We start from the raw sequence: 25,453 nt of genomic DNA, 5'->3' as shown, positions 1-25,453 counted from the left end.
ATTTTTAAATAATTTTAAACTGTTTGTCCTTGTCTAGTGTAGTGTTATGTACAATTTTATGTTTATAACATTCCATGTTTGTTGGATAGGCAAAAATTGACGAAATGTCCCTGAAGATGCTCTAGGAAGCGAAAGTACTTGGGCAAGATTTAATTAATAAAACTGTGCTTGATATCTGCCTTTATTTTATCAAAGTTACATATTAATTAGCAGAACGAAAGGGCACAACAATTCCGTTTGATCACCAGAGCACTGACATGCAAACTGTTGGGCTATAGTTGTAAACAAAGATTATTACAGGATACCAGAAAAATTAAAAGTGCATGCTCTATATGTAGAAAAATTCTGCACCGCACTGCATCAGATATGTAGGCAATACAAGTTAACATAATCACTTCTTTAACTGACCAGAATGAAGATATTTAGCGATCTATCTTCAATATTCGGACAAGTTTTAAAATTTATTTCAACTTCGTTACATAATATTTCTGTAGACTTCACTAATTTAATTTTTACCTTAATTAAAACTTATCACTTTATTGAGTAACTACTCACAAGGCCAATAACCAAGGTCTTTCAGCCCAATGCAATTAATGTTTTGTATATCTGGAGAAGTAAAGTAAAATAAAAGTAAAAAAACAAAGTTAAAAACAAAACATTCCTATGCGGTTGTTCTCCCTTTTATATTATTTCAGTCATTTTCCTATTTTAATTCCTAAAAAGACAACGGACGCCTATGCCTTCTTAGTAAAATGACACACTTTAAGGATAATAAAATAAAGTTGATTAAGAAAATTAATATTTGCTCATCTAAATATGCCGTGTCTTTGTTTGTACTTCAAGATAACAACAATGACTGTTAACACCTTATACGTGAAATACAATTTTAAAATTTGATTTGACGAAGTTAAAATGGTGCTTAAAGTCGGTCGTAAGTTTGTTATTATTCTAGGTAAGTTTCTATTCATTTGCATCGTCTGTTTTTTCATATAGTTAAATATGCAACACAAACTGATTTTCCTATATAGGTATGTTATAATTTTTGTGTCGACTTAAAACGTTGTAAGCCCTAACAGTTAAGAACTAATACTGCAAAAAAAACAAATTAAATAAAATATTAGATTTTTAATATATTTGATAAATATTTAATTTAAATTTGGAAATATTTTTAACGGACAAAGGACGAAAGAACTAGATGAAGGATATTTTGGTACTAATGTAGGGAAAAGTATCATTAGGAATGGTGTTGGTATAATTGCTAATGGAGAAATGACAGAGAGTGTAGTAGAAATTGTAAGAACGGGTGATATAACAATTACAGTGAAATTTGTACTTGATATGTATGTGTATACCTACTCCTCAAATCGGTCTGGGCGAGAATGAAAGAAAAGTTTCTATGATCAATTAGGAGATACTGAGTGATATTTCATCAGAGGAGCGATTCATAATAGGAGGCGATTTTAATAAACATGTGGACCAATCCAAAAAAGGATATGAAGCAAGACATGGAGGACTAGGCTTTGAAACTAGAAATGAAGCTGGAGATGATTATTTGACCGGATTATTCCTAATAGTTACCAGCAAAATACGGATAGTCATGTTAATCGCCATCGCTAACATCCGGAACGGATAAACATGCTATGCAGATCCATAGTGTATAGATTAAATACTAGATAGCTAACGACCGAGCATTGCCGTTAACGTTTATACACTATTCTTGGACTAATAAATCTATTACTTCTCTGAATAAATACCTATCTACTAAGGAGTAGTAAGTCCCTTAGAGACCGAATCCCAAGCGAAGAAATATGCCGTAGAACAAAAACAACAGATGTCGATGATCGACACACAAGACTAATCTAATTCCGCCAGTCGCTCGCCTTAAATAGCCGCTCCAGATCCCAGCTCGTCGTGTCGTCGTGGAGTGGAAAAGGGTGCGCAATTATCGACAATCCCACGGTTCGAACTGTTGAACGTCCAGCACATCGTTACAAATTAATTAATTTATTAATTTATTTTATATAAAATATTTTTTTATTGTTGTAGTTCTACTTCTAGCACTTTCGCTGGAAGTAGATGCAAGAAGAAAAATTTTACGAGGAAGGAAAACTGTCAACAGAACATATTTGAGTAAGTTTTATTAATTTCGTTTTATTGTAATCTATTATTATTATTATTATTTTAATTTATTGTCGATGAAATATGTACTATAGGTACTATTTTAAGCAGTTTAAACAAAGATTGGTGAAATGTTAACATAACAATTAGCATACAAAGTGCATACATTACTTACTTCTCTCTCTATCTCTCTCTCTCTCTCTATCTCTCTCTCTTCAATGGCGCTACAGCTCAATTGGCGCCTCCAAGCATTCCTTTCCTTGGCTGCTCTCCTCCAGTTATCCACCCTCAATATCTCTTTAGTATCGGTTCCCACTTTGTCTATCCGCCTCTTCCTTGGTCTTCTTACCAGGCGACGTCCCACCATAGTTTCACTAAGCGTTCTACTGGGTGTTCTGTTATTATCCATTCTTACAAGGTTACCTACCCACCGCAATCGTAGTATAGCATTGTAGTATTGATATAACTCGTGGTTGAATCTTATTTTTCATGTACCGTTGTCGCAGATGGGTCCCAATTTCCTTCTCAATATATTTCTTTCAAAGGTATTAATAAGGTTTGTTGTTTTTTCCGTCATGATCCATGTTTCCGCGCCATATTTTGCTATTGGTCGTATGATCATCATCATTTTGGCTTTACAACCCTGTGTGGGTCCTAGCCTCCCCAAGAATTTTTCTCCAGTCGTCCCTATCCATCGCCTTCCTCCGCCAAGCACGTATTTCCATATTTCTCATGTCTTCATCGATGTTATCTAGGAATCTTGTTCTGGGTCTTCCTCTTCTTCTTTGACCAATAGGTCTATCAAGGAGCGTTTTTCTAGCTGGGTCGGTTTGCTCCATCCGCATTACATGGCCTACTCACCTCAGACGTTTTATCTTTATGTGTTTTACGATATCTGGTTCCTGGTATATCCTATAGAGTTCGAAGTTGTATCGTCTTCTCCAGACACCATTTTCATTTACCGCTCCATAGATGCACCTTAGTATTTTCCTTTCGAAACATCCTAACATGTTTTCATTGCTTTTTGTTAAAGTCCAGGTTTCTGAACCATATGTTAGGACTGGGCTTATTATTGTTTTGTAGAGTTTTACTTTTGTATTTCTTGATATAACTGTAGATTTAAAAAGGAGATTAAGCCCAAAATAGCATCTATTAGCCGTGCAAATTCTGCGGTTTATCTCTGCGGTAGTGTCATTTTCAGTATTGACGAGCGTTCCCAGGTATACAAATTCGTTAACTGCTTCGATGACGTCATTTTCTATAACAAGTGGCCGTAGTGTTTGTGGTTGCATACCTATTTTCATGTATTTTGTTTTATTGGTGTTTATTATTAAACCCATTTTTGTAACCGCTTCCTTTAATGCTACGTACGTCTCTCGTGCTGCATTTTCCGTTCTCCCAACAATATTGATATCATCTTGGTCGTATGATGGTTTTATATATTTTGAACTTTACTTGGCTATGGATGTCTTTGCGACCGAGAGAAGTATGCTGTCAAATTTTACAAGTTTTATTCTTTCCTTGTTTTTGTTAAAGCATTAGTTCTATCTACGTTGACGACTCGCTCTATTTCTTCCGCATTTTCTTCAAGCTCCACATAAAGTTCTGTGATGTCTCTCACGGTTCGGAGATAGCCAATCTTAGTTATCTGGTAAAGATCTGTCAGTCATAGGCTTCTCGAAAATTACGAGTTCCTACGCATCTTCTGCCTTTGATTTTGCCTTGCATTATATTCCGTGAGATATTCCGTGTCGTCACCAGAGGTGACGACAAACGAAGAAATAAATATTGAGAAGGTAGAGGTAAAGGAAGCATTAAGGAAATTAAAGAAAATCACCAGGAGAGGACAGAATACCGAACGAACTCCTAAAGTACGGAGGACCAGATCTAATCAAGCAACTATTAAAACTAATCCAAAAAATAATAGAACAAAACAGAATTCCTCAAGAATGGAGATCAAGCATCCTAATACCTCTCTTCAAAAAAGGAGACAAATCGGACCCGGAAAATTGCAGAGGAATTAATTTATTAAACACAACACTACAATTAACAACCAAAGTGAGAACAAATAAACTGAATGAAATTATAACACTAGCAGAAGAACAACAAGGTTTTAGGTCAGAAGGATCATGCACCGACGCTATATTTATAATGAGGCAAGTGCAAGAGAAATCATTAGAATACAACAAACTGGCATATCTATGTTTCGTGGACTTTAAGAAGGAATTTGACCGGGTCAAATTAAACGACGTTATCGACTTATTGTAAGCAATAGAGATACCTCTAGGAATAATCAAAACGATCGAAAATAACTACCAAAACAACACAATAGAAGTAAAAATGGAAGAAGAACCAATCGACAATATTGAAGCTATCAATGGGATAAGACAGGGAGACTTCCTGAGTCCTCTATTGTTCAACCTGATTATGGATGAAATAATAAAAGAAGTAAGAACTAAAAAAGGATACCAAATAGGAGAAAAATAACTTAAAATAATCTGCTATGTAGACGATGCAATACTACTCTTCCAAAGTGAAGACGATTTACAACGTATGCTGTACCAATTTAATATAACCACCAGAAAATTTAACATGCTAATTTCCCAAAAAAAAAATGTAACAGCAAATTTACTAAGCTGTAAATTGAAGCTGGAAGGTCAGATAATAGAACAAGTGATGGAGTTTAAATATCTAGACATCACATTATCTAGCTACGGAAATCTCGAAACTAAAGTGGAAGATCAAGTGAATAGAGCAAACAGAGCCGCCTGAATGAAACAATATGGAGAAATAAAAATATCGGGAAAAAAAATGAAAGGCAGAATTTACAAAACATTCATCAGACCAATAATAATATACACTGCAGAATCACGACCTGACACAGAGAGGACAAAAAGGATGTTAGAAACAGCAGAGATGAAAACACTTAGAAAAATTGATGTCAAGACACTATGGGACAGAGCTAGAAGTACAGATATACGACGTAGATGCAAGGTGGAGAACATCAAGAACTGGGTAAGAAATAGAAGAGTAGAATGGAACGATCATATAAGCCGCATGACAACAAATAGAGTAGTAAAGACGACAAGAGACGATTCCCCAATAGGAAGACGATCAGTAGGAAGGCCACGAGAAAAAGATTATATTCCGTAATAGTTCGTATTTTTCACCTCTCATGATGTGCCCCAAGTATTCCTGGTTTTTATGAAATTTTAAACTTCGCGTTGTTGTCCTAGTTGTTCGAGAACTTGTTCGTTTGTTCATGATGTTTTCAAAATACGTCGGTAACTACACATTCCGAACGATTCCAGGTTTTTAATGTCGGATTGTTTCAGTGTCTAGGACTCAACCCCATACAAAAGGGTGGAGAAAATATAACATCAAAGCATTCTTATCGGAAGCATTATATTGATGTTGCGATTACAGATACATATCTATTGAGTGTTTTTTAGGTATCGGCAAAGTTTTGTAAGTAGTTTTTCGAAATTGTTAAGCTGCATTTCTTCGATAAGTGGTTCACAGTTGTTTGTCTTTTTGAATAGGGAAAGATCAGGATGACAAATTTGGAAAATAGAGGATTTTGTTTCTGTGCTGAAATTTTGGCAAATCAATTTTAAGGATTGCTGTAGTCGTCTTATGTTCTGCAGGTTTTTAAGTACCTAACTAGTTCTAAACGCACCCACTGCTATCTTTTTTTGTTCTGTTTCTTCTTTAATGTTAAAATTACTTGTAAATGGTGCCCCAAAATAGTTTACTGTTTGCATAGAATACTTCAACATTTTATCCATTGTATTTTAAAGAATTAGCAAAAAAATCATTAATAGGATTTTTTTTAATTTTAGGAGCAGCGGCTATACCATCATACGTTGTTATCATATTAGTGGCAATTGGTCAGATGATTATAGGTGGATTGTTGTACGTTATTTTGAAACTCATCATTTTGGATAAGCCGATCTCTCCACGATATCAAGCGGCGCCGGCGGTTCATTCACGCAATGGACCTTAGCAATAATTTGCATCATATTATTTTATATTTATTAATTATCAAAAAACTTTGTAATTAAGAAAGTTAATACCTATCATACAGTTGTTTTATATAGTATATTTACAATAAATAGAGTAACACTTTTTAAGATTTTTGTTTAATTTTACCTTGAATGAAAAATCATCAGGAAAGTTTGAATATATCAAAGAGATCAACAGTTTTTTAAAATACCTAGTATTAAGTACTAAGCTTCTATGTCAAGATTTGCTAGTATTACTACAAATTCTGGTTTACCACAATTTGATGGTTTTAAATGCAGTAGCGAGAATTTCTCAGAACAGTAATGCCTAATTTAACGAAGTAGTGGCGTTCCATAAAATATTTATGATATGTTATGGTCAAATTGTTGAAGATAGGTATAAAATAAACACAATGTGGTAAAAAATAATATTTACTAAACTAATAAATGTTATAATGTTATATTACGTTATTCAATTTCATAATTAGACTCACTGTCGTCGTCGCTGAAATCATTTAAATCAATCCTTGACTTTCAGTAATTACATATTACGACTTTTATTTTCCAGGTACCTATTTTTTTTTTCGGCCTTGACAACATGTTCACACACTTTCCACTGTTCCAGTTATTTACAGCTACTTTGGTAAATTCCTGTTCCAACAACACTTTTTTGCAATTCCATTTTTTATTTACGCCCAAACGGTTCTATAGGGTTTAAGTCTGGATAATATGGTGGAAGTTTGAAGGAAATATGTCCACTTTCTTGCAGTAACTTGTCAAATTTATATTGAATATGATCTTAATTGTGCCGTTTTATAATTTCATAGAGTTGCGGTTTTGACATTGATGTTAAAAATGGTATATTTTTTTCTATCAACCAAGATAACATATCCGATTTATTAGAATTACATTGTTCTGAAGCTATTTTCTTGTGGCATTTTAAATTAATTACTATTTAAATGGGAATAAGCCACAATTAAAGGTTAAAATACGTTTATTGACGTTTCAATTTCCACTTCGGAAATCGTTCTCAAAATACATTTTGTATTTTGAGAACGATTTCCGAAGTGGAAATTGAAACGTCAATAAACGTATTTTAACCTTTAATTGTGGCTTATTCCCATTTAAATAGTAATTAATTAAAATTACAGGTAGGTGCTCTATTAATTTGTAGATTATGATATGGACTTCACACTTTCTGAATATTTTTGCATGTATAACCTTTAAAAATGATTTCAATAGTTGTGACATTAGGCTGATTAATCTATTAAGCCTTTTGCTCTCTTTGCATTTAAATCGTCCAGTAATATTGTAATTTCTTTCTTCCTGGTGTATTGTAAAAGTTGTTTGAGTTGTTTATAAAAATGTTTTGTTTCAATAGATAGGCCATGTATTTAGAATGGTAAAAACCAGGTTTTCAAAAAAACGTTAAATGTTAGAATGCAGAAGAAGCAACCTATTGACAGGCCGAGAAAGCGATGAGAGAATAATGTGGTTGATAATGTAGATGCAAGAAATCTCATTCGCAGTATATCATGAAGGAGAACGACTGAGGACCGTAACGAATGAAGGGGTTTACTGAGGGAGGCCAGGGTTCGCATTGGGCTGAAGAGCTATAACACGGCTGGATGGGCATTGTCGTGCAGATGTTTTTAGAAGTATCGAGTTTCGTTTTTTTGACGTGACAACGTCTTAAATTAGGTTGTGGCTCGGAGTCATTCATGAAAAAGTGTAACGCCCGCTCACGTCTGTTACGGTGAGTCACCGAACGAGAGAGAGGCCCGCCGGACCGGCGAATGCCTTGCGTCTCTCTCCCACTCAAACATGATCGGTCCGCTGCGCACGCAGCACTAGAGAATTAGGCGCGTTGAATCACATTACAGCAGAAACACTTCCTTTGATTTCATATTTCTCCTATCATCCTCCTATCCTCAACAAAATCACTCAAATAGAAATTAGTTAAGTTTAAGTTTACATGTACAATGTTTTAGTAAACAAAATATATTTCTATAGTTAAAATTTGTGCAATTCTTATTTTCATTCAATTCCTTGTTCCTATTGTGCAATTTAATAATATTCATATCAATAAATATTCTACCGAGAAAAAGACGTTGTCACGTAAAATCTTCGCCCGTAAAACCGACTTTACAGGCAACCGATTTTTTTCTGGGCAATCTTTCTACAAACTTTCGACTGAGCTTCTTTAAATTGTATTTTGTGTTCTATTTTTTTTAACCTAGAAATTTTTTGTATCTTTTCTTTTTATCTTATGATAAACGTATGTTTTTTCTGTAGCTTCCTATCTATTTTCTTTGTTTATATCTTTTCTTCTTCTTCATCATCTGTGATAGACTTAACATTGCATGATGTTACTTTTTGTTCAACTCATTTGTTGAAATTTTAGATTTAAGATCTGTTTTGGTGCATTTCTAATGCGGTATATAGGAACACCGCGAGTGGCAACAGGCAATCATTGAACAAGCGCTTGATTAAGAATAAAAAAAAAGGTTTAAATTAATATTATCAACTAAAATGCTTCAGGATTTTATTAATGGATATTCGAAGAATATTTGTGATCTTTGGCAATATCAAAAGTTTTCTTTTCTCATATCGTTTTTCGAAGTTGAACATGGCCATTTTTGCGTTTTTTTTTTCATAACTTAAATCGTTTATAACTTGAAAACGGCGCGTCTTAGAGAAAAGTTGCTAAGAACCGTTTTTGTTCAGAATGGTCCAAAAACCACAAATAAACTTCGGGGTTCACTGTTCGGGGTGAAAAGACAGATTTTTGCAATATGTTTAAAAAAAAATAATTAAACAATTCTTGACGCACTTTTGAACCTGGCAACATGCAAATTTGTTCAAATGGGCCCTTTTTGAGTAAAATTGCGCAAAGAAAACTAATCAGAATATTTTTCTTAGCGGAGGCGCAGTGGCTTCCTGGACTAAATAATTTATTGTTTTTCTCAAGATAAGCCTGTATACTTAATTTTATTAAAATAAAATCATTTATAATGTGTCTTCGGATTTCTATCTCACTTAATATAGTTAGGGAAAAGTTTAATTATGTGATATAATTAATAAAATGATAAGATTTAGATGTTAAAAATACTTTATTATATACTTTTTTCAAGGCATTATATTTGAAGTACACACAGGCATGCTGCAAATATTAGAGCATTTTGCTGCTCTTTTGAGTGATTATTGATTATTGAATGTGTTTCATTATTAAATATAATTTGGAAATCTGTATAATTCTATAAAACGAAAACGAAATATGTCTTAATAGCAGACTCTATTACTCATCTCAGATAACATAAAACAAAATCAACAAAGATGAAACATTTCCAATAAATAGTTTTATCAGAATTTTGATAAGATAAATATTTCTAATGATCTGCGATATAGGTGCGTATTTCAGGTGAATTTGTAATGAAAAAAACGTAGCGAAGATACTACAATGAAGTTCTTAAGATCGACAGTTTACTACATTGCTATTTTGGCAAGTGAGTATATTTTATAATTAAATACCGAATTACCCAATATTGGAAATAAAACAAGTAGCTTAACGAAAACTTTTCTATTTTTTGATGCTGCAATATTCAGTTTAGGTCAACGCCTTCATAGAGAAAGGCAGATCGTTTATTAGTGTTAGGGTGTTCTTGTGTAGTGTGTTTGATAAGTTGTAGAAAATTGTTTTTGTGTTCTAGAGGTTTATAAGTTTAAATGTAGAACATTTTAAGGTACTTACTATGTGATCTGTGATAATAATATTAAAAATAAAGGAAGAAATAATGGATTAGTCACTTTATAACACATTTTCTAGTTAATTTTCTACTACTATTATTAAGGACTTCACTGTACAGCTTCACTTCTCTCCACAGTTCCTTCCAGCTCTTTCTATTCTTCTTTTCATTGCCTCTTCTACTTCATCTCTAAACAATCTTCGGGATTAGTTCTATTTTTTCTTTCTGTCGGCATCCATTCTGTAATTTTATGTTCATACCAGGCTAGTGTGTTTTTCTCTAAATAATCGATTGTATCGGAGATCATTACAATATGTTTCTTAATTTCTTAGTTCCTTTTATTTATTCTGTCCCATCTTGTGAATTTCCTTACAAATTTCATCCCTTTTGTCTGTATTTCGTCTTTGTTTTTCTTATTTATTATTTACTTTTCAAATTCACTTTGTTTGTGATGTTTTATTTTTTTTTGCCTTAGGTTGTTCACCTATTTAGCCATATATATATATATATATATATATATATATATATATATATATATATATATATATATATACCCTGTTGGTCTATTATGTATATCTTCCTTAATTTTTTATCTATTTGATATTATAAATCCTTAATAGCTAAATGTGTCTTTTCATTTGATTTGTCCTTCTTCATGTATCTCCAGTTGTTTTATATTGTTACTTTCGGTTGTTAGTATTCGGATTTTTTTGTTTATCTCCAATCCTAGTGTCTTTATATTCTTCTTCTTCTTGTTGTGCCTTCTTCTAACGAAGCTGGCGATCCTCCTCCCAATGACCTCCTCATCTGGATCTAACTGTGAGTTATAATTGCTCCGAGGTATTTTTACTTGTCAACCCTCTCTAACGGTTAACCCTCCAATGTCAGATGTATGTTGTCAACAGGGCTTTTCGGCTTTTCGAGATCACCATGTCTTTGGTTTTATCTATATTCATTGTTAGTCTATCTTTTTGCTTTCTCTGTTAATGATTTCTATAAGAATTTGTAAATCTTCTATATTTTCTGCCATGATTGTGGTATCGTCTGCAAATCTTATGTTATTAATGAGTTCCCTCGAATCCTTACACCTTCAGTTCTTTCCCATAGTGCCTCCTGAAATATTAGTTGGGAGTACACATTAAATAATTGTGGCGACAGCACACATTTCTGTCTGACTTCTCTTTGAATTTCCACTTGGTTTGTCTCACTATCTTCCACCTTTACGACCGCTGTTTGATAGTAGTATAGATTTTTGATTAAATCAAAATCCTTGGGATCTAGGTGTATGTGTTTCAATGCATTTATGAGTTTACCATGTTGAACTCGGTCAAACGCTTTTTGAAAATCTATATAACATATGAATACGTTTCCCTGCATTTTTGTAATAGTACCGTCATTGCGCATAATGCTTTCTTGTTCCCATTCCACACTTCTAAATCCAAACTGTGTGTTGTCTAATTGTTCCTCACATTTTCTATATATACGCTGTTGAATAACTTTGAGTAGTATTTTCAAAGAATGGCTCATGAGGCTAATTAATCGGTATTCATCGCAAGATTTAAAATTATTTTTCTTGGGTAAGCGTAAAATGATAGATAAAATAATTTAACCGTCGTTGTATATTTTATTAAATAATTTAGTTAGACACTCACTATTTTCGTCATTCAGGATTTTTAGTATATCTACTGGAATTTCATCAGGACCTGGCGTTTTACTACTTTTTGAAGTTTTAATTGCCTGTTTCTTCTTCTTCTTCCTCTTTATAAGCAATTCTGCTTGTTCATTGGCAGATTAATACTTCTTCTTCGTCCAATACTTCTTCTGCCGATTGGTGACTTATCTCTTGCTAGTTTGACGACACGGGTCTCCTCCATTCTGCTCATGTGGTTATTCCATTTTTTTTCTATTTTGTGTCTATTCATTTATACACTTCTTCTTCTTCTACGGCACTACAGCCCAAAATGAGCCTTGGCCTCCTTTATTTTTTGCCTCCACCCTTGTCTGTCTGTGGCTGCTCTTCTCCATACACGGACTCCTAAAAGTGCTTGTGCGTCGCTGCTTACTGTGTCTTCCCAGCGCTTTCTTGGCTTTCCAACTGGTCTCTTTCCCTGCATTCTGGCGTTCAGTGCTCGTTTTGGTAGCCTATCCTCTCCCATTCGTATCACATGTCCGGCCCATTGCAATCTTTGTATTCTAATGAAGTCTGACAGGGGTGTTTCCTTATACAGTTGATAGAGCTCGTTGTTATATCGAATTCTGAAGATTCCGTTTTCCCTCACAGGTCCTAGTATTCTCCTCAGTACTTTTCTTTCGAATGTGTCGAGTTTGTTTTTGGATGTTTCTTTCAGGACCCATGCTTCGCTGCCATAACATGCTATTGGCCGAATTAAAGTTTTATAGATTCTCATCTTTGTATTTCGGTGGACACTTTTAGACCGAAATATATGGGAGAGGACAAAATAAGCTTTGTTTGCCTGCGTTATCCTTTTTTGTATTTCTCCATCCTCTGCTCCATCGGCATATATTTCTACTCCCAGGTATGTAAACTTTCCAACCGTTTCAATGTCATCTTCATGCATAATGTTTTGTGGGATTATATTTCTTCTCGTCTGTACCATTATTTTTGTTTTTCTGTGTTAATTTCCAGACCTAGCCTTTTCGTTTGTGTTTTTAACTCTGCGTATGCTTCCTGTGCTCCTGTTGATGTTCTACTCATAATATTAATATCATCGGCGTAGGCAGCCAGTTGAACCGTTTTATTGGTCAGTAGGTTTTCTCGTCCAGTTTGCATTTGCCTAACCGCATACTCCAGTGCCAGGTTAAACAATGTTGGTGCCAGCCTATCTTCCTGCTTTAGTCCCTGCGAGATTTTGAAAAAGTCTGTCCGGTTGTTTTGTATTCGTACACATGCCTGAGTTTCATCCATTGTGGCTTTAATGAGTCTAATCAGCTTATGTGGTATTGCTAATTCTGCCAATATATAGTATAGTCTGTCCCTTTGGACTGAATCGTATGCCTGTTTGAAGTCTACAAACACGTTGTGAACATCAATGTCGTGTTCCCACGATTTGCTCAAGACCTGCTTGACTGTAAATATTTGATCCATTGTCGATCTTCCCCGTCTGAAGCCCGTCTGATATTCTCCAATAATATTTTCTGCTAGTGGTTGGAGTCGCTGGTTTATAATATTCATTGGTTCATTTATACACTGTACGTTATATTTTCTTCTAATGTCTTCACTTCTCTTTCTATCTCTCAGCGTATTTCCTGTAATTATTATAAGTTTTCTCATCTCTGCAGTTTCCAGTAGCCTTTGCGTTGTGGCTGTGTCGGATCTTGTTTCTTAGGCATATGTCATTATTGGTCTTACACTGGCTTTATAAATTCTTGACTTCATCTCAGTGTTAATGTGTCTGTTTCGCTATATAGTGTTATTAAGGCATCCTGCTAGTCTATTCGCTTTTTGTACTTGATCTCTCACTTCTTTGTCCAGGTCTCCATAGCTAGACAGTGTAATTCCCAGATATTTTATTTCCATTACTTGTTCAATACTGATGCCATCAATTTCTATTTTGCTATTGTTTTAGTTTTCTGAGATGAGATTGTCATATTAAATTCTTTTGCTCTTATGGTAAATCTGTGGACCAGTCTTTGAAGACTATCTTCATCTTGGGCTATCAATATTGCGTCGTCTGCGTAACAGAGTATTTTGATTCTTTTGTTTCCCATTCTGTATCGTCTTCCTTTGTTAACTCTTTTGATGATTTCATCCATGATCAAATTGAAGAGCATGGGAATTAATTAATCCCCTTGTCTTATTCCGCTGACTATTTCTATAGGTTCTGTAAGTTGTCCATTTATTCTGACTTCCATTTTGTTGTTTTGGTAGATGTTTTCGATAGTTTTTATAATATTTAGAGGAACTTCTCTATTATACAGAAGATGCATTACATCTTTGAGTCTTATTCTGTCAAACGCTTTCTTTAGGTCAATCAGACACAGAAATGCTGGTTTATTATACTCTAGTGACTTCTCAGTAATTTGCTTTATAACGAATATTGCATCTGTACACGATCTTCCACTACGAAAACCCTGTTGTTCATCTGCTAAACTCATCCTCTGATTTATTAGCTCTTGTAAAATTTTAGTTGTAAGTTTTAGCGTAGTATTTAACAAGATTATACCTCTGTAATTTTCTGGCTGTTTTTTTATCTCCTTTTTGAATAGTAGAATTAGTTAGCTCGTTCTCCAATCTTCCGGTATTTTATTGTGTTTTATAATTTTATTAGTTAATGTTGTTAATTTTTCTGTCATTGCTGCTCCATAATATTTCAGTAATTCGTTTGGTATCCAGTCTTTACCTGCTGCTTTTCTGTTCTTCAGGTTTTCAAGTATTTTCCGAACTTCCTGTACATTTATATTAAGTTCTTCATTTGTGGTAAATATTTGGTGTTTCTGATTCTAGCATTGTTTGTTCTTCCTCTGCATAGAGCTTTTTTAGGTAGTCAATCCACGTATCCTTTTCTATATGTTTTGGTTCTATTAGTTCTTTTACCTCCGTTCTTTGACCTCTTATGAAGCGCCATATTTCCTTTTGCAGACCGTAAAAATCATGTTCAATTTCTTTCGAAAAGCGTTCCCAGTGATCATTTTTAATTTTTTTACAAGTGCCTGTTTCACTTCTGACATTAGAATCTGTATATTTTCATCAGTTAGTAATGTTTCATTTAAGTCTTCCCTATTATCTTTAAATAAATTTTTTATGTTTTCCTCCCAAGTTTGTTGTTTTTCTTTCTCTGTATTGGAGATTTCCGATGTAAGTTTATAATTATAAAACTGAGGTAGTATTTATCTTGTGTGATAACTCCGTAATGTTCTTATATTGGTATTCATCTTATATTGGTATGGCCATTTCTTCATACTTTCTTTCGGAATATTTCGAATTTTAGGAATATTTCGAAAAACATCAGGGATGTAGAATATATTTGAAATAATGTAGTCTTATTGTGCTCTCTTCTGTTGAACCTTCTAGTGTAGTAAGATATTATTATCGGAATCTTATGTAGAATAGTATGGTTGCAGTTAAAAGTAACGTTTCACTACCTTCAACACTCTTCATTATAATCCACAAGGAAACTAAGTTCCTGTAGCTGGCTATATACCATGTGTCACAAAAAATTTATTAAAATCCTTTATAAAAGGTATATAATTAAAAACTCAATCGGGCTATATCATAAAGACAAAATGTTTTCGGAATCCATATTCCATCATCAGTGTCTAGGTATACATGTTTTAAGCCACTAAATATCTGGGTAAAAACCCGTTAAAAGTTATAGGTTAAAAGTAAGTGTTCATTATTTGATCTTATATGTTAAGATGTTAGACTTTACTTTACTTAATCAGTAGACCCATTTGTACCTTTCGGTGTTGGGCCGTTTAAAATATAATTCATTACATTACAATATTTGACAGTCTTCTGAGGTGTCCTAGCTCTTAACGAACTTCCTTCATTCCTTCCTATTGGATGCCATATGTGTTGCTTCCTGCCAAGTCTTACCCTTACTCTGCAGTATCTGCGAGATGTCACTGTTCCATTCTTTAATGGGTCTTCCTCTTCTGTTCTTCCCTATTGGTTTGGCGTCCCACACTCTTTTAACTTGTCTATTATTGTCCATCCGGGTTAGATGTCCGAACCATGCCAATTTTTTCTCTTTGATTGACTCGAGTATCGGTTTGATTTTGAGTCTTTCTCTTATTTCTTCATTTCTGATTCTATCAGTTCTTTTTACTCCTATCGTTCTTCTGAGGTATTTCATCTCTGCTGCCTGAATTCTGCTCTGATGTCTTTTGTTTAATATCCAATTTTCTGCTCCATATGTCACTGTAGGTCTATATATTGTTTTGTATATTGTCATCTCGGTCTTTGTTGATATTTCTTCTAAGATGTTAGAGTTACCAGTGAATTTGATAACATGGCAACGTACGACTCTACATGAAGTTGCTGGTCCTGAGACAAAGTGTCTACGAGGACTTGATGATAGCAACTCTCAAGTCCTCGTAGACACCAAGATCAAATAATGTCAACTTACTTTTAACCTACAACTTTTAACGGGTTTTTACCCAGATATTTAGTGGCTTAAAACATGTATACCTATACACTGATGATGGAATATGGATTTCGAAAACGTTTTGTCTTTATGATATAGCCCGATTTGGTTTTTAATTATATCCCTTTTTTAATTTTAATTTTGATTTTAATAAATTTTTTACTCTTCATTATAGTCTAAGTCTTCATTTGGGATGGTTTAGCTTGAGTTTCTCTCTTCCCAGTGATTAGTTATTACAGATAGTAGTTCTCAATAACATACCAAAATCTGTTGAACATCTAGAAATTTACGTATTGTTGGATGATTCTAGTTTAAGTCTCAATATATTTATAAGTTATGAGAACTAAAACAATTTTGGAATTTCATTACACGACAATGTTTTCAAGCAGTTTTTATTTATTTATTTAAGATTTTAATGTAGTATAAAGGGTAGAATATGGCGGAAATTTTCTAGTTTTGGTACGATTTTTATTCAATTTTAACTTTATTTTTAGTTCTCTTTTCCCTCTGTGCCGATGAAGTTGAAGGAAGGAGAAAAATTTTGATGGGAAGAAAAAGCATAACCAGGACATATCTTCGTAAGTATTAGAAATCATAATAGAACATATTATGTATAAATCTTTAGCAGTCGGATTTGGAGAGATATTTTTGTTATTATCTACTGATCTGAAGCTATTTTCTTAATAAAGAATAAACTTTTATTCGTAACGAAGATAGTAATCGCATTTTTGTTATATCTTTATATTAAAACGATTATTTTTGTGCAGCTAACCAGAGTTATTGAAATAAATTTATATTATAATTTCTAAAAACTTAAGTTGTACATTGAATAAGCTTTTCTGCTTGAAACTATCTTGTTCAAATAAGAATCTGAATATTATTTTTTACTTTTAAATTCTGTTTTACAGTTTTTCATTAAAGTCTTCGTAGTTTTAACTTACGTTTTATGTAAAAAAAAGTATGAAGGCTTTATATTATTCAAAAATAGCACTGACAATTGTGTAGAAACGGGCTTTTAAAAACAACTAAAAATATCCAGTTTTCGCAGTTATCGCATGGAATGCGAGCGATTCCATGCAGAAAGATCACTGTCATTAATGCTATGCTATGCAACAGACGTTTCCAAGTCATCATGGGTAATAAGACTAGTATAAAAATCGGAGACTACTGAGCAAATACTAACAAACGACTTGGTTACCCTCACAAGATATTTCCGCCGCTGGAGATTACAGCCAAATGGCGCCAAGTCGGAAATATCGCGATTTAATTTAAACAACAGACTGGCCTAATTCTAATTAAAAATCCACTTGTGTGATACTCGACAGAAAGCTAAGCTTGAAAGAACATCTTACGAAGTCGACTGCAAAACTTGATCACTAAATAATATTCTGCAAAAGTTATGCAGTACCACATGAGGTTCCTTAGCGGCACTTAGATGGACAGCACTGGGACTCGTTTATCCCTTTGTGGAATACTGTGCACCGGTGTGGCTCAACCGCCCGCATAACAAACGTGTTTGCGCCCAATCCCAATTAAACCAAGCTTTGCGTATTATATCAGATACAATCAAAGCAACGCCAACATCATACTGGCTACTGGCACTGGGTCACAAAGCTCATACGACCGCCGAGAACATGCCCTTGGTAGAGAGGATAGAAAAATAACATCGATCCTGAATACCGCTCTCACGTTGGTATCACCGGCAAAGACATAAATAGGCTTTACTCAAGAAACAACTCTGTAAACTCTGCAAGAATTCCAATTGAAAGGAACTTAAGGATAACCGACCGTTGGTGAGAAGAGTTTGAGAAGAATGCACCGTCTTCGTCCCAGAATGCCATGTATTACAAGTAAGCCAGAGGATTTCGTCCAATTAAAACGAATCTGTGGTAGGTGCTCCGACTTACTTTTAAGGTGGGAAAAATACTCTCTCTAAATTGCGATTGCGGTGCTGCAAGACAAACGGTTAAACATCTGGTGTAGGAATGTCCGATAAGATCCTACAGTGGTAATCTGTCCAATTTCTTAGTTGCGACCAAAGAGTCAATTGAATATATTTGACAACTTAATGTTTGTTTATAAAAATTAGATATTGTTATTTACTATTTGTAATGTATTGTAAAACTGAACTTATTGAAGAAGACGTAGAACAACAGTGGAAAGAAATCAGAACTAATATACTTGAAGTTTAATAAAATAACATAGGCATAGGTTAAGAAAAAATGGATAACAAATTCAATTCTAGACATGACGTACGAAAAAGAAATTTAAGAAGAAATGAAGGCGAATACAAAAAAAATACTGAAAGAATTAAAAAAAAACAAGCATTGTAAAACTTGACTCTTTCAAACTATAAAAAACTTTTAGAGAAATAAAAAATCTTTTTGAAAAATAAATTAAAAAATAATACTTGACTGCTACAGCCCCTAACAAAATCCCTCCTCTTTAACCATGTAGTAAAACTTTCTCAAAATTAAATACCATTCTAACTTACTATCCGTAGCATGATGTGAATTGTTTAACTATGAAATACACTTTTCTTAATAGGGTTAATGAATCTTGATTTTAAATCCGTAAACTAATTTTCGAAACCAAATTCAGATTTATGCTTTAATCTGTGCCTTCTAAGAATTGCAAGGCAAAACAGACGTTGATAAAAATGTTAATAGAGACATGGGGAATCTAAAATTGCATTCCACAACATATCTCCTCAACTAAGCAAAAATCCTTAGCGAATTGGTTTCTAGTACTCATAAAGAGTAAAACGGAATAAAAAGGAAAAAGACAGTTAAGATTTGATCAGTCTGTATTTGGTTTCGAAACTTAGTTTACGGATTTATTATCAGATGTCGCTATTTGCGTCCATACGAAGCCATGTTAGAGTTGCTTCCCAAGACAGGAAAGATTTATTTTCGCGTTCAGAGCGTCTGTAAATATCCATCTCTGATGATCCCTTTTAGGGTGAAATACGTATAAGCGGATATACAGACGCACTATACGTGAAATCAAATCTTAACTGTCTTTTTCCTTTTTATTCTTGATTTTATTGAAAAATATAGACTGACGGTTCTAAGTACAATGATAAAGTAGGTTGTGCAGTCATGTATCGAAAAACCTTTTCAAGACCTCGATAATTTCATCAATTTACAGCATTCGCACAGCTGAGCTACTGTGAATACTTCACACCATAAACACCGACACATGTTACTTCACCTATCTGAACTGAATCTCTAACATCTATCTATCTATCCCTGTCTCCCAAGGAGTCTCCTTGGCAATCATCTGGGTATTCTCACATATTGGAATTCAAAGCAATAAATCCGCCGATTCTGCAGCAAACGCAGCGCTATCATCAACCACTTATCCTGAAAGAATACAAATTAGATCTGAAACATTACTGTAATCGTCTCACATTTAATTATGTGAGAACTCACTCACAAATACACGAATCAAAGAGGCAAAAAACCATGGATAACTAATGAAATATTAGAAATGATGAATGTGAGACGACAACACAAGAACAAAGACTGGAATAAATATAAAGAAATACAAAGACTAATAAGAAAAAAGATAGTGGAAGCAAAAGCACAGTGGCTTGTAGAAACCTGCGAAGAGATAGAAGACCTACAGAATAAACATGATGATAGACTTCTCCATAATAAAATTAAAGAAATGTGTGGATCAGAAACGCTAGGCAGTGTGGCACAATAACAAGCACGGATGATAGAGTCCTGACCACAATAGAAGAAATAAGCGTTGAATGGCGAACATACATACAAAACCTATTCTCAGACGATAGAACAATAAATATTGATAGACAAACAAACATCGAAAATAACGACTTGCCCATCTTAACATCAGAAATAAAATACGCCTTAAAAAATATAAAAACCGGAAAAGCCTCTGGACCTGACTACGTTCATAGTGAAATTATACAACTTTTGGAAGAAGACAATTTATAACTATTATCAAGACTCTTCAACAGTATATACAAGACTGGTACAATTCCAAAAGATTGGTTAACGTCTACGTTTGTGCCTATACCCAAATCAAACTACGCAAAAAAATGTAACGACTTTCGATTAATCAGTCTCATGCCCCCAATAACTTCTAAAAATTATCCATAACAGAATTTACAAAAAATGCGAAGAAGATATGGGTCCGGAACAATTTGGCTTTCGAAACGGTATGGGAACTCGAGAAGCTTTGTTCAGTTTCATTGTTCTCATGCAAAAGTGTCGGGATCAACAAAAAGATGTCTACTTGTGCTTTATAGATTATGAAAAGGCTTTTGACAAAGTCAAACACGATCAGCTAATAGAATGCTTGCAAAAAAAGAACCCGGATCCAAACGACATTAATACAATACGTGAACTCTACTGGAACCAAAACGCTTCTGTCAGAACTGAAATGAGTGATACTGAAACCATAAACACCAAGGTTGTATACTATCACCATTATTATTCAACTTGTACTCAGAGGACATCTTTGCACATGCTCTAGATGAAGCACAAGAAGGAATAAAAGTCAATGGAAGAATCGTGAACAATATCAGGTATGCCGATGATACAGTACTGCTTGCTGGCAGTGAAGAAGAACTACAAATTCTGTTAACCAAAGTAGTGCGAGAAGGAGAACTATACGGCCTTAAGGTGAATGTAAAAAAACCAAAACAATGGTAATTTCATAAAAACACACACCAGTTATAAACATACTAGTGAACAACAATCTAGTTGAACAAGTGAAAAAGTTTAAATATCTAGGCTGTTGGATACTTAAAACCTTAGACCAAGAACAAGAGGTTAAATTTAGAATAGAACAGGCAAGAAACACAATCTTGATTTGTCCATACGATACCGCATGATAAAGTGTTATGTATATAGTGTACTATTACACGGCGTGGAAGCTTGGACGTTAACAGTCAGCTCGTTACGACGTTTAGAGAGCTTTGAGATGTGGGTATTTCGTCGTATGCTGAAAATTCCATGGACCGACCGCGTTAGAAATGAAGAAGTTTTAAGGCATATGAATAGAGAACGTGAACTCACAGAAACTGTCAAGAAGCGTAAAACGTCTTATCTTGGACACATATTTAGACACGACAGGTATAACTTCCTTCAGCTTATTATAGAAGGGAGAATAGAAGGCAGACGCGGCCCGGGTAGACGACAAATGACCTGGCTGCGCAACATCAAAGATTGGACAGGATTAGACTTTCAAAGTTTAATAAGGAAAGCCCAAAATAGAGAAGACTTTGCAGAGTTCATCGCCAACCTTCGCTAAGAAGACGGCACCTAAATAAGAAGAAGAACTCACTGGAATAGACTGCTGTTCAAATTAAAATAAATCCAATCACACATTCGTACATTTGAAGCTCCACAGATATGCAGAAAATCAAACTTAATACTAATCACCTACCAGGTTACCACTTGAATATATGCTGGCTTTTAGGTCCCACCTCTGTGCTAATACTGCAAAAAATCAGAGACTTCCATGTATATAATCTTCTAGCAGGGAGTTTGAAATAGTCTTTGAAAAAGTCCTTTTCTTGGTAAAACTGTACCAGTCTGTCTCCTCTGACAGTTCGCATACCCAATCCAAAGTTCCCCATAACTACCTTACCCATTCCTTAACTACCTTGTCCTATTTTTGCGTTACAGTCTCCCATTAGTATTGTGAAGTCTCTAGATTTTGTGGTATCCAGTGCTTGTTCTAATTCCTTGAAGAACTGTTTAATCACAGATTAAACTGGACCACCGATATTAGTCAGAAGTGCAATATGCAATTTCTCGTTTAAAAATCATAAAGCGACCTGATGCAATACCTTCGTTGCAATACCAAAGAGACAGAATACCAGTTGCTGGCAAGAACACCATCTTCTTCTTCAAATGGTATGTTCTCCTAGAAATCTACTGCTGTTGGAAATAGTGATCTTATACAGGTCCTTCTTCTACCTCGTCCACGTTTGCCCTCATTTTTTTCCTCGAGTACCAGCTGCAGCAGGTTATATTTTCTCATAACATATCCAAAATATTCTAGTTTTCTTTTCGTTATGGTGTTAACCATTTCGGTTCAATTTTCTGGCATCGCGGAATCACTAGCATTCTTCTGTATGCCCACATTTTGAAAACCTTTCATTTTTCCTTCCATAAGCGAATTTATACCAAATGTGAAGCAATAACAGGGGACACTCAATTTGGTTCCAAAAAGGGATTAGGAACAGAAGAATCACTTTTTTTTTAATAAAACTGCTGGTTCAAAAGGTGTCTTTATTTGCTCAGTGATTACTCAAAGACATTTAACATTGTAAGGTATGTATGATCTAGTAATATAGACGTATGTATTTGGGTTCAATAGCAAATATTTGAGATCAACGATACTGAAATCAAAAATCAGGACTATTCAGAAAGATCAGCAATTCTCACAGAAGGGAGACCTAGTCAGTTAAAGTAAGATATCTGAATCGTCTGAGAGCTTTTGGAATGTAGTGCCTTAGAAGATTGCTCAGAATTACATTACGTTACAAGTGAAGACGTCCTAACAAGAGCTAATATCTAAGAATATCTACTAGATCTCGTTAAACAGCGAACAATTTCATATTTATGAAATTCTAAGAAATGACAAATATAAGCTATTACATACAATCTTAATGGCACAAGCAATACGGATGGTTCAGATACATAAAAAACTAGTACGACATATTAGCACAATAATCAGAAGAGTGCAAGAGGGATCCTGTACATTCGACAACCAGCACGAAAACGTATAGCCTGGCATCAAAAGAAGATTAAATATATTAAAATTAGTTTTATTAACGTTTACCAGCTTGAGAAGATTTATGATAAATATATTGTCAAAAGTTTTCTCTTAATCTACGAAAAAAAAACCTAATTCTATCTTAAATCCCAGTTTACCATAGGTTTAGATTTATTACTACTTCATTAATTGTTAAAATACTTTTTTAGGTGGAAATGCTGTTCCCGCTTATGTAATAATAATCCTTGTGGGAATTGGTCAAATCATCCTAGGAGGTATATTGTACGTGGCATTGAGGAAGAAGATAATTCAAGCACCTATAACGGGATCATACGCCGTGGCTAGACAAGATCCATAAATTATTTGACTAAATTATTTCTTTTTTCGAAATTATAATAAGTCTAGAAATATGTAATATAACAATTTCATTAGAGGATTTATATTGTTTAATTTATTTAATAAACACAAACTAAATATTTATTATTAAGAACGAATGACATTTTAGTAAAATATTATGTACTTTTTATTAACTCCAGCTATATTTTTAATGTGCATAAAAATAAGTAAATGAAGTGCCTTTTTATCAATAACGTGTAAAATGTTCTTCCATTGAAGTACCTCCTTTCGTTATTTAGGAAGTACTAAGTTATGGAACGACATAGCCAGACAGGCACGGGCTCTTTCAGGGTTATGACGCCAAAAAAAGAAGTGAATAATTTAACCATTTATAAACCTGCTTATCAGAAATATGTCAGAAATATACTTTAAAAAATTTTAACCTACTTACTTCTTCTTATTCTTTTTTTGGGCTATGTCCTAAACCTACTTACTTTATTAATGTTGTCGAACAGTATAAGATTTATAGATTGAGAATAAATCGTTCACTATATTTTATCTTTTCTTTTACTGAATGTAGTTGGAGACCTTTCTTTATTGACAAGGATTTAATATATACACTGTGTATCTTACCACTTTATTCTAGAAGCACCGGAGAATTGTTCGATTGGGATATCCATGGATGGATTTCATAAGTCCTAATCAATTTAAACATTATCTTATAGACGAGCAGTTTATTATCCAATGTTAGCTTTTAGTTTACCAATCAGCGAATACATTTGCCTAAACTTAATACCAAGATGTTTTCTTCTAGAAACGATATGCGTTTGCCAGATTAATCGTTTAACAAGACGGATATCCAAATATTTTGTGCCTTTTGACTTATTTAGTAGCTTATTATTGAGTGTGACAGGTGTGAATCCATCTCATTTCATTGCGAATGTTACATTTGTTGACGTTGTGCCTCATTTTTTCTAATTCACCATTTTTAACCGGGCTTTAAATTTATTTAGGTTTGCTTGCAAGTTTTTTATGCTTGTGTGGAAGTAGACTTCAGAAAAAGAAGATTGCGGTGTCATCTGCGAAAATAGCAACTTCTGTGAAGTTCCTAGTGGGAAGGTCAGCAGAACAGCAGAAGATGCATTTGCTATTATTTTGGAACACAAAACTGCTAGTCAAATTTCACACTGTCATCAAGTTTGCACAATTGGAGAATGAGGCGAATACAACGATGAATGTCTGGAAGAAATGGTTCGGAAAAAATCTGTGATGCTGACTGATTATGAACCAGGTTGTTGTCCAAGTAGCTCACATTGCAAGAAAGAAATAAGTACAACTGTTGGGAAACTAAAGTGGATTGACATGGTAGAGCAATTTTCCATTTGTAAGAAGTAACGTAAAGCCTCATTAGTTACTGTTAGCATAAAGTCCTTTGGATGAGTTCATAGCTTATACACTGAAGATCGTATTGATAGCTAAGAAATATCGTTTTGATATGGGAGCAACAAGGAACATTGCATGGCCAGAATTAATGAGGGTCTATCTTAGATTATCACCGGCACTAGTACAACTTTTATAAGTTAATCACAATAATTGCTAAAATCAATATTTGATGGCTACTGTAGAGAAGGAAATCTAAGGAAAATCGAAGACTGAATGATAAAAAGTTTTTAACGGCGAAAGTTCTTGTACGAGTTCGAGATGTCGTTCCTATCAGTCTTTTTTAGACAATGATTTAAGGATATTAAACCTTGCGCGGCATTCGATTACCAAGTATTTAATTTGTTCTTTCCAATTTAGATGTTGATCGAATGTCATTCCCAAAAACTTTACATTATTTTTTCGAATTAGAGAATTGTTATATAGTGAGAGTGAAGTTTCAAAAATTGAAATCCACAACTTTGCGACCATTTCTCTCATCATCATCAATTAGCCTATATTTGTCCACTGCTGAACGTAGGCCTCCCGTAAAATTTTCCACCTATTCCTATCTTGTGCTTCTTGCATCCAGTTTGTGGTGATGCGCTTGATATCATCCGTCCATCTAGTCGGTGGTCGTCCTCTGCTTCGATATGCCTCTTGCCTTGGTCGCCATTCCAGAATCTTTCTGGTCCATCTATCATCCGTTAATCTGACAACATGTCCGACCCAAGCCCATTTAGCCATGGCTATTTTTTCCACTGCATCTGTGACTCCTGTTCTTCTTCTTATTTCTAGGTTTGGTACTTTATCTCTGATGGTAATACCTAATATTGATCTTTCCACAGCGCGTTGTGTAACTCCTATTTTATTTATTGTTCTTTTTGTCAGAGTCAGTGTTTCTGCACCATATGTAAGAACCGGTAAAACGCACTGGTTAAAAACCTTTCTTTTTAAACAAACTGGG

At 34.2% G+C, this 25,453-nt stretch overlaps 2 protein-coding genes across 2 annotated transcripts; both read left to right on the top strand.

Moving 5' to 3' along the window:
* The first annotated feature begins 811 nt into the window (after positions 1 to 811).
* On the top strand, positions 812 to 6,251 carry LOC140432448 (uncharacterized). Its single transcript, XM_072520357.1, has 3 exons — positions 812 to 952; positions 2,047 to 2,130; positions 5,961 to 6,251. Exons 1-3 carry the CDS (start codon positions 913 to 915, stop codon positions 6,122 to 6,124), a joined length of 288 nt encoding a protein of 95 aa, XP_072376458.1. The 5' UTR covers positions 812 to 912; the 3' UTR covers positions 6,125 to 6,251.
* A 3,221-nt stretch (positions 6,252 to 9,472) lies between these two features.
* On the top strand, positions 9,473 to 23,167 carry LOC140432449 (uncharacterized). The gene is made up of 3 exons (XM_072520358.1): positions 9,473 to 9,628; positions 16,470 to 16,553; positions 22,941 to 23,167. The coding sequence occupies exons 1-3, from the start codon at positions 9,583 to 9,585 to the stop codon at positions 23,087 to 23,089; spliced, it is 279 nt and encodes a 92-aa protein (XP_072376459.1). The 5' UTR covers positions 9,473 to 9,582; the 3' UTR covers positions 23,090 to 23,167.
* The last annotated feature ends 2,286 nt before the right edge of the window (positions 23,168 to 25,453 follow it).

Source organism: Diabrotica undecimpunctata, chromosome 1 (assembly GCF_040954645.1).
Source record: "Diabrotica undecimpunctata isolate CICGRU chromosome 1, icDiaUnde3, whole genome shotgun sequence".
Taxonomy (NCBI): domain Eukaryota; kingdom Metazoa; phylum Arthropoda; class Insecta; order Coleoptera; family Chrysomelidae; genus Diabrotica; species Diabrotica undecimpunctata.
The sequence above is the reverse complement of the archived record's forward strand: the minus strand, read 5'-3'. Positions and strand labels throughout refer to the sequence as shown.

Coding starts and splice junctions, on each gene's coding strand:
- LOC140432449 (XM_072520358.1), top strand. CDS start 9,583: ATGAAGTTCTTAAGATCGACAGTTTACTACATTGCTATTTTGGCAA. Junction 9,629..16,469: donor CTACATTGCTATTTTGGCAA/GTGAGTATATTT, acceptor CTTTATTTTTAG/TTCTCTTTTCCCTCTGTGCC. Junction 16,554..22,940: donor CATAACCAGGACATATCTTC/GTAAGTATTAGA, acceptor ATACTTTTTTAG/GTGGAAATGCTGTTCCCGCT.
- LOC140432448 (XM_072520357.1), top strand. CDS start 913: ATGGTGCTTAAAGTCGGTCGTAAGTTTGTTATTATTCTAG. Junction 953..2,046: donor TAAGTTTGTTATTATTCTAG/GTAAGTTTCTAT, acceptor TTATTGTTGTAG/TTCTACTTCTAGCACTTTCG. Junction 2,131..5,960: donor TGTCAACAGAACATATTTGA/GTAAGTTTTATT, acceptor TTTTAATTTTAG/GAGCAGCGGCTATACCATCA.